Below are 10065 nucleotides of genomic sequence, written 5' to 3'. Positions count from 1 at the left end.
GACCTGGGAATGCATCACCTGGGCAGAGATGTATCTTGATTTCTCCTCCTTTAATCGTCTTTCAATGTGTGATGCATTCGGCAGCACTCATAGAGAGAGGAAAATGCCTCACAGGATTGTTTTGTGCAGTAAGATGTCTCTTTCTGCACAAATACAATCCTCTTGACAACATATGCGCCCTTGCCCCATGGTTCAAGGGCTCCTGCGTTGGCGCTAGGCAGCACATTGTGTGGCAGCATAGGGAAAAGACGGAAATCTGCGGTATAATATTAAATACGCCGCATTCCTGCCCTTTCCAATCACGCAGTACAGCAAGGTAGCTTGCTGTGCTGCATGATTTTTTGATAAATACACCCCTGAATTTCTTGTAAACAGACGTACTAGTCTGCCCTACACCTGCGCTCACGTTCCCACTGCTCAGCTCTGCACTAGCACACCTGTGCGCACTGCTCGCTCTCCTGCACCAGCACCTGCGCGCACCGTTCTGACCTGCACCAGCGCACACTTGGGCACTGCTCGGCCCTGCACATTGGATGTATAATGTTTCAACACATGCTTTTACAACGCATGCCTTTACGACGCAAGTTTTACAATGCAAGTTGTTACAACGACTTGCGTTGGGGGGCGCTGGATGGTGAATAGTTTAATTTACTATTCCAACTCCAGTCCCCGTGGATAGTAGGGAAGGTGTTGGAAACTATTCCCTATCCTAGACCACCCCCCCCAGCGCAAGTCGTTGTAAAAGTTGCGTTGTAATGGTTGCGTCGTAAAGGTACTTTGTTGTAAAAGTTGCTTTGAAAAGGATGTTCCCCCTGCACATTCATGAACCGGCACCAGCAGCAACAGGACGACTCCGACTGCTCAGCATCAGGAACACATGCAATGCCCTGATCGCTCCGCTAAACAACTTTCAGAATTATACCGCCAAGGTGGATCTAAGCACTGCCCAGCTGCCCTACTTAATTTTGAATATCCATCTGTCTGCTAATTAATTTTGCCTACGTGGATCCTCCTAATCAAGGCTTGGAACACTGTCCCCCTGAAATTACCCAGATATTCAAGGGCTGCTCTCTTGATCTACAAGTAGCTCACCTTTGTCCTGAAGATGAACCCCAATAATTGATTTCGAAACGCCGTCGACCACCCCACAACATGAACTCCATATAACCTGTATAGAATCATTCATGGAGTTCAACTGTATTGTTGTCAATGCGATGTATTTTTAAAATTCACAATCACTACTTCACACCACGCTTTCTTTTTACTTATTGTGTGAGCACCTTCAAATTGAATTTTGATGGAAATGAATGCCTGTCATTCTTTGACCTACATGACCCTTTACAAACCCTGTTTCTCGCTTCCTATTGAATTAATTTCCTTTTTAAAGAAATAGGGGCATATGTAGGTAGCCGTTTGCGATTGGCAAATGCCAAAATTCACCGAAATACGGCATTTGCGAATCGCAAACGGCGTTTTGATATGTAAGTGCCACTTAGCAAAATAAGGAATCGCAAAAATTGTGATACCTTATTTTGCTTAAAGCATTTAAGGAATCGCAATTTTGCGATTCCTTAAATACTATGTAGGGGTGCTGTAAAAATTGCGATTTTTGCATAAGGAATCACAAAATACCACCTACTTCAAGTAGATGGTATTTTGCGATTTCCTTCAAAAATGCATTTTTTTTTATTCAAAGTGCCATGTGGCACACAGACATGCCCTTAGGGCATGTATGTGCGCCACATGTACTTACAGGCACATGCCAAGGGTGCAACAGGTGTCCTTTGGACACCCTGGCACCCTTGGAATTGCAATTCTCAAATTGCGATTTTCACACAGAAAATCGCAATTTGAAAATTTATCCCCATTCATTCCTATGGGTCTTTTGGCCCATAGGAATGAATGGGACACTCATTCCTTAATTGCGATTCGCAATTTGATAATCGCAAATAAGGAATGTTAGAGATTCGCAAAAAAATTGCGAATTTGTACCTACATTCCATTTTGCAATTCTCAAATAGCGATTCCTTAAAAATCACTATTTGGGAATCGCAAAATGGAAATGACCTACATATGCCCCATAGTGCCCCTCTTTGGGTCACAACGCTTGTTTTTGGACCTTTAAGGCCACATTTTGAACCATTGTCCCTCAATTATTGCTGCCCTACACATGAGCACACTGATCTGCTATGCCCCAGCACATGCTTGCACATTACTCTGCCCTGCACCAGCGCACTCGTTTATGATGAGGCCGCTGGTTTCTGGAGTGAATGAACTGATTCATGGAGTTACTGAGTTAGTGCATTGATTATTGATGGTGCATTTCATTCAAAAACAGAACAAATGGTTCCATGCCGCAGCTATGCAGAAACGCAGGACAATTCATAATGTCTTCAGGCAGGAGCACATAACACATAGAAGCAATATTAATGGTGTCATCCAATCTTGATTGCTGGGGTTTCCAAGTGGTGATGAGGCTGAAGCCAAGATATGGAACCTACTTCCAAAGTCAGATATATTTATATAGAAATCAGGAACAAATCTTCCCACCACTCAGCTGTAAAGAAATAAAACAGTGCATAAATGCATGGATGACTACATGAATGAATGATTAAATACATCAGTACTTGCTTAGCACCCAAGCTAATTGAAAGAGATGCAGAGTTTAGCTGTTTCTATGTCAAGACCTTGCAAACCTTCTTCTAAGCTTTCATCTAAATATATATTCTTGGTAAATTAGCTTTTCATCTACTAATTACTGTCCAACAGTTCTAGAAGTTTGAAGATAAAAGCAAACTCAGGAAGCAGCGCAGAGTTGTGTGGAAGTGGGACCACCCATGCCATGGAGGGTCTCAGGCTGGCCCACTTAGTGGCATACACAGGATGTTGGCCCATACCTGCATTACCTTTCCCCATGGTGTTGGTGGTCTAACATTATCCCATATACAGAGCACCCTCACCTCTGACTTCACCCAATCCCACTTCTGCCTGATGACTTTATCACTGATGTGACCAGGTGGACTCATCTCACAGGGATCCAATCCTTCCATTACAGAGCTTTCCCTTCACAAATGATCAGATTCAGGGGAGGTAGTTAAATGGAATTGAACACAGAATACAACTTCCAGAATGAACTAATTATTTCCAAGAAAGTCCACAGGGGAAATAAATGTTCTCCTGGTCATCTGGTAATGCAACATGTTTGGTACTTAATGCATAGAGCTAAAGAAAGTGTGAAAGGGGGGTTAAAACCTGGGGCCGTACTATAGAAGTGCCCTGGGGGTGCAACGGGCGTTTGCGCCCAATGTGCATGCCCCCGGGGAACTTTGATATTACAGAAGGGGCTGCAGATACTTGTGTGACCCCTTCTGCATTACCGATAATGCTAACGCACATAAAGCGCCAGCACTAGTTTCAGAGGGCGTTCCTTCATTTGCACGGGGCCACGCCTTATGCAAATGAGGGAATTTCTTTGCTTGTGCGCTGTATTACAGACGTGGAAGCAGAGGCAAGGACGCTCTCAGGAGCCGTACTGTCAGTGTACCCCCGATGGCAGCCCTATGGAGGGGGAAGGGCATCCATGGACCCCCTAGATATGCCCTTGCAGGTGGGTGCAGCCACTCACTGCATCGTCCTGCAATGGGATCTCTATTCCCTCTTCAAAGTGTCGGCGGGTTGCTGCCTACCCTGTGAAAACATGGAACGGCTTCGAAGCATCCGCTGTGTTTTTCACATGAATGCACTGCCCCCAGTGCAGCGCACGTTCGCGACTGCCCTGGGGCAGTGCATTCGTCATAATAAGGCGCATTTTACTTCATTGCGCTGGGTGCACCTTTTAAACCTGTTTGGTGTTTGATCAGGTGACATCCACCAGCAAAGGTCATGAACCCATTTGAAGCTAAATATTACATCACTATTTTGGCTGTAATTTAAACTACGAGCATGCTGAGGTTTAAATTTACATTGTACTTCAGAGTGAAGTGATTTAAAGGGGTAAGTTTGCGTATTAAAAAGCAGTGAAATAAATAAATAAATACATACATATGAAAAAAAGAAACTTAATTGTACAGTTCCTTACCTTAATTTTCCATGCAATCAGTGTTACCAACAATCCATAGAAGGCGCTCTTGGTAATTAGCAGCACGTAGGTGAACTTGGCCGTGTTGGCGCTTTTACGATAGGATTCTGAAAGAAGAAGGCCACCGGTATTTAGTTGTCATGAGCCCTCTCCTGTGGAGGTCTAGATTAGATCGAAGAAGCCTGTGTATGCAATCAATACATTTCCACTGTGTACAATGCACATTCTTAGTTCATTCCTGTATTCACAGACTCAAATTTCAAAGATTTGGTTAACTCAGGTCTAGGTAACTCATTTTAGTACCAAGGGGTTAAAGGGTCAAATTAATCCTCTAAAAACATCAGCCAACTGGGTCCAGTGTTTACAGACTGGAAGAGGCTGAATGTTCACTCGGGTGCTCTAACCTCGAGCTCAAGGGGGTGCATAAAGTTGAGAGTTATGCTGCCCTTAGTAAGGTACTCACTCGACTGTACTGAGAAGGTCGCTTGCTGCACTGATCTGAACCATGGTTCTCTCTTGTTATGATCTCTTGTTGACATAACTGCACCAGACCCAACACCATGACGGATGCACTATGGCTGCATGACCTGACGCGTTCTTTTTTTAGACCAGGATTGTCCTGGAGATGATGTGACTTGGAGCCCCTTTTGGTTAGCTAGTCTAATGTGGATTTGCTTATACATCTTATAAATCCCTGGACAGGTCAGTTTGCTGAGCCTGATTCAGAGCTGATCCATCATCATATTGCCAGTCATTGCTTGGAGTGAGTTGGCTGGTGTGTTGGTTGGCCTGGCCGCACAGGGTACGGATGCATAGGACCAGCGCCTTCCTTCATCAGGAGCTTCTGTAGGACTCTGACTTCTTTGGAGAAGGCCCGCATGACTTCCCGACTCTGGTCCGGAGTGCAGGGCAAAGTCAGTCGTACTTTTGACAGCTACAGGCTGGCCTCCATGGAGTAACCCCTGCTACCCACTGAGGTGAGCCACTGTCCTGCTGCCCATAACTACACTGCTGCTACCAAAGGTGTCAAAAAGACCACAAAATACTAAGAGCTTTCCAGAGTGTTCCCTGCAGCCAAAGAAAAACACAGAAGCACTGACAGCATTCCTGAAGAATTATACTTCTAAAGAGTGTTGGAGTCTGAACAAAAACCTCTACATAACAGAGAGAAAGGTAAATAGCGTTTAGTTCGCATGTGGAACAACGCATGCCATAACAACACGGTCGTTACAACGACTGCGTTGTTATTTCGCATACCGTTGCAACGCAAGTCGGAATACGACTAGCGATAGGGGGCAGAAGGTGTTGGATTTAAAATCCAACACCTTCCCTAGTATCCGCACAGACTGAAGTTGGAATAGTAAATTATACTATTCCAACATCCAGTGCCCCCTACAGCAAGTTGTTGTTCCGACTTGTGTTGTATGGTATGCGAAATACCAACACAGTTGTTGTAACAACCGTGTTGTTATGGCATGCATTGTAAACGCATGCGAAAAAAAGGAATATATTCAGAAAGAAAGGCTCCGTCAGACTCACCTGCTGTCACCCCGCCACACCCTGGAAGGAGAAAAGAAAAAGACGTCTCAGCACAGGCGTTTGCATTATTATTTGCTTTAGAGGAATGACAAACAGTGAATTAGGCCATCGCCTGGGTGAGGCAAAGGGGTGGACGCTGAGTCCTGACCATTAAAGAAAAAGGCATAAACGATGGTTGATACTTTTCTGTTTTATAGCCTGTGTACCTTGTGGGGGGAAAAGGACAGGAATGCGCTGCATCTGATCGGTAGGACACATCCCTGCCCTTTTCTTTTATTGTAGGGCAGCGCTGCAGTAAGGCCTGCGGCGATGCCCTACGGCAAAACTTCATAAATATGGCCCAAGACGGGGAACATCCTTTACAACGCAACTTTTACAACGCACTACCATCACGACGCAACTTTTACAACGCAAGTTATTACAATACATTGCGCTGGGGGGGGCGCTCTAGGATAGGGAATCGTTTAATTACTATCCAACACCTTCCCTACTATCCACGGGGACTGGAGTTGGAATAGTAAATTAAACGATTCACTATCCAGAGCCCCGCAACGCAAGTTGTTGTAACGACTTGCGTTGTAAAACCTGCGTCGTAATGGCATGCGTTGTAAAAGCATGCGTTGAAACGTCATACATCCCCCAAGACATTTACGCCCCTTTCATATTTGAAAGGGCATTTATTTGAGTCTCTGCGGATGATAATTTGATTCATAAACAGATAAAAGATGAATATTTGTGTCCTATTTTCACTACTTATGTAACACAGTGTGCTGGGGCACTGAGAGCAAAGTGATTTCACATTGTTTATGCTGATTTTTGTTTAACAAATTGAGAAAGCAGACTTTCTACACTTTCAAATGTGAAAGTTGGTTCTAAATTGAGATCATACCATTTTCTTCCTTTTTTGATTACATCAGGACCAAAAAAGGTGCAAAAACAATAGATCTGTTATTCTTTCATCTCGATTTTACATAGAGATTGAATTCAATCAGTCAGTCATAATAGCTTTATTTCGATAAACAAAATACATCTTAAAAGCTGTAGAACATGAATAAAAAAGCTATACTATTAAAACAGGATACATTTTAGCAAGTAATAGCTGTACCCAAATCATCTGATTGACAAAATTCATAAGAGACCTTATAATAAATAGTAAAAAATAACATTTTCAACATAAAAATGAAAGAAAGTGCAATTTGCAAAGGGCGGAAAACACATAGCAGCAGAGACTGAATTATTTTTTCACTCAACAAAAGACATGTATCAAAACACCTTCTTTTTCAGCTCCACAAGAGATCCACCAGTAATATTATATTGTCAGGGTGTAAAATAATTTCAGTAATATCGACTGGAGAAAAATGTTTTACTGCATCCCATATGGCAGAAACAGTAAAAGTATTGGCCCTGTTTTTTTGCACCAGTGCAGTTTTCTGTAATGCAATCTGCTCTCCAGTCTAATCTCGTGGGAGAAGCTTTCTGTGGTTTATGTGTTGTGGAGAACAATGTATTCCGTTATCAGCAAACCTAAGTGAAAATGGGGTCCTTTTATATTTTTGTACTGGAGTAAACCATATACAAAGTTAGAGTTTATTAGGTTTGTACCACCAGACTAACTTAAAAATCATATTTCTACCTACTACTCCATGCACAAAATATATGCACTTATGGCCTGGTGTAAAGTGTTTTTTATGCGCGTGTTATTTTACTGTGATGGTGAATTAGCACAAGTCACGTGGTCCATGCTAGGGCACAGCTGAGCTGCTCTGTGCAACCTCATAGAACCTGTTGCCACATGCACATGTGAAAGTCGACCTGTGTCAGTGTGAAGTCAAACTGTATTTATTTGCTATGTGAGGTTGCACTGACTGATGTTACTTTTGACACATTTGACACCTGCTGATATATGCACCACGGATATTATCTATGTTTAGTCTCAAGTCCACACCTATATACAGTGAAAAGAAGAGGCAACCGAAGCACATTCATCGGTCTGTATTGATTATTCTGATTGGTGTACGAGAAGTGTAGATATTCTAGAAACTGACTTGTGGGCATATTATCAACGGCTAGCAATAATTAATAAATAATAAAAAAATAAATAATAATAAAAAAATAATAATAATTAAAAAAAAATGGAATGTATCGCCCTGGTAGCACGTTATTAACAACGCATTACTCCAGGGTGATAAAAATTCCAGCGATAGCGAGGTTATCGCCGTTTTGCAGGGTATCTCGCTGGTTTTCCAGCGATGTTCCCTGCAAAACGGTGATAACCTTGCCGATACATCCCACAGGGTCGTATCAGCATAATCGACCCCAATGTTAGTGATAGGTAAGTCTGCTTAAGGGTTAGTTCTGTGAATCAGCCCCAGCGTCTTATTACCAAGTTCGAACAAAACTTGATTAAAGTAAAGGGACTAAAGGTTTTCTGAAAGTAAGAACTACAAACATGAACGGCAACGGAATTAAATATTTCAAGTGGGTGTTATTTTTAAATTACTTTTTGATTTTAAATCAAAATCCTTTGACTGATTCGAAACGCCCTGATTATGACATATTCATCCGTCCTGAGTGGCTTATATTTTTCTATCATGCATCTGGTCTCCCCACCCTCCGTGGAGGCTGAAGTCACGCGGCCTACTGTAGGTGATTGAAATAAGGAAAAATAATTAAGGGGGAAGGAGGGGGGGATTTTGGAACACTTTACTTGAGCTCCAGTAACATTACACATGGACACATCCATTATTTTGGAGGCACAGGGAGATTAAGGGCTGGATTTAGATATCAGCGGATGGGTTACTCAGTCAGTATGGTGACGGATAGCCCGTGCGCAGAAATATAAATCCCATTCTATCCTATGGGATTCATATTTCACCGGTCGGGTTATCCATCGCCGCTGTGATGGAGTAACCCTATGGCTGATATCTAAATCCCGGCCTAAGTGATTTTCCCCAGAATCACAGGATGTTCAGCCAAGGACGAGACTGAACTCAGTTCCCCAGTTCGAAAGGTGGCAGCTCTGGTTATTATGTCACATCCTCCCCCACATACTCTTTGAACCATCCTCTCCCTCGCATCTTACCCTCTCTGCCTTTGGTTTCCCTGGTGAAGTTCTGTTTTGTGGGATCGAAGGACATTGTGGCGTTCTGTTTCCCGGGGTCAAAGTATACTTGACACCTGAAGGTAGTTTGCGGGTTCAACCACTCCTTCTTGGAGATCCTGAGCCGGCTGCTCAGGGAGTACATCTTGTCGCTGCCCCGGGTGGGCTGGTCATCGGTCTTCACCCCTTCCGTCCTCTCCACCCCGTTCACTGACCAGCTCAAGACCACATGGTCAGGGTAGAAGTTGGTGGCCAGACACACCAGCGTGGCGCTCCCTCTCTCTTTCACCTCCTGCGGCGATGGGTCGAAGAGAGCCACCTTTGGTGCAGTGATCTTGAGTCCATCCTCTGAAAATCACAAAAAGATAAATGATAATATTCTAATATTGACTCCACCACTCTTAGAATAGCACTCATTTCTCAAAGATGATGTTTGAACAGTCTGCAGAATGCACATAAAATAAGATTATTAAAAAAAAACACATTAAACCAATAAGGAACATTCTTCAATCTTTTAAATCCTTGGGCCCAATTCATAGGATTGTTTTGTGAGCAATTGTGTCTTTCCCCATATTTAAGTTTACCATAATCTGAATTTCCAAAAGTAAATAAAACACATTCACTCACCGACAACAGTTTGTGAATCAAGCTCAGAACACAATATCTAACCCTGATTTGACACATTGTGGGCAAGGGACTGTTAAGGATGCAATTAGCTTCTTGTTTGACCAAATAGCTTCCCTAAGGTCCATACAAAGGCCACATTTCTTGCCCTGAGAAGGAGTTTTACACTCATGGGAGTGTGTGTGTATTTGTGTAACATCAAAGCTAAGGAAATCATTTTCAGCACCATCGAGCAATCAACCAAATAATTCAATTTCCATAGTGCCTTATGTCTGAAGGTCTCAAGGTGCAATTCCTCCTCCCTTACTTTTTATTGAAATAGACAGAGAAAAAGAAGAAGAGGGAGGCAATGGCGCGGAGGTGGTACTTCTGGATCTGGGATCTCACCTAACCCATAGATGATCATTAAACGGTTTCTTGAATCGGTCGAAAGATCGTCTGTGTTTTAGATTCTCAGCATCAATGATCCAGATATTTTTTCAGCAGCTGAGAAGCGTTACTGCTCCTCTCGCTTCCCTCTCACACCCGTGCACAGGAGACTATGCTTGCGTGTGGCATTTGTATAGCCAAATCATATGCAAAATGCAATGGATCACTGTACAGGGTCAAAGAAAAGCAAGTAATAGCAGAGGTAGTTGGGTCGTGGACTGTTAATGCATTGTGATATAGTGTTCTTTAAAGGGGGGAGTCTTCAACCCTTTCCTTAGCTGGAGCAGGATTGTGA

At 43.1% G+C, this 10065-nt stretch overlaps 1 gene segment (V, D, J or C); it reads right to left on the bottom strand.

Moving 5' to 3' along the window:
• Window positions 1–1809: 1809 nt before the first annotated feature.
• Window positions 1810–9762, bottom strand: LOC144770885 (T-cell receptor beta-1 chain C region-like). The segment is given in 5 exon segments: window positions 1810–2557; window positions 4079–4185; window positions 5618–5638; window positions 8700–9065; window positions 9729–9762. Coding segments are annotated over 5 exon segments (540 nt in total).
• Window positions 9763–10065: the final 303 nt, after the last annotated feature.

The sequence above is a fragment of the Lissotriton helveticus genome, chromosome 7 (genome assembly GCF_964261635.1).
Source record: "Lissotriton helveticus chromosome 7, aLisHel1.1, whole genome shotgun sequence".
Classification (NCBI taxonomy): Eukaryota; Metazoa; Chordata; class Amphibia; order Caudata; family Salamandridae; genus Lissotriton; species Lissotriton helveticus.
The sequence above is the reverse complement of the archived record's forward strand: the minus strand, read 5'-3'. Positions and strand labels throughout refer to the sequence as shown.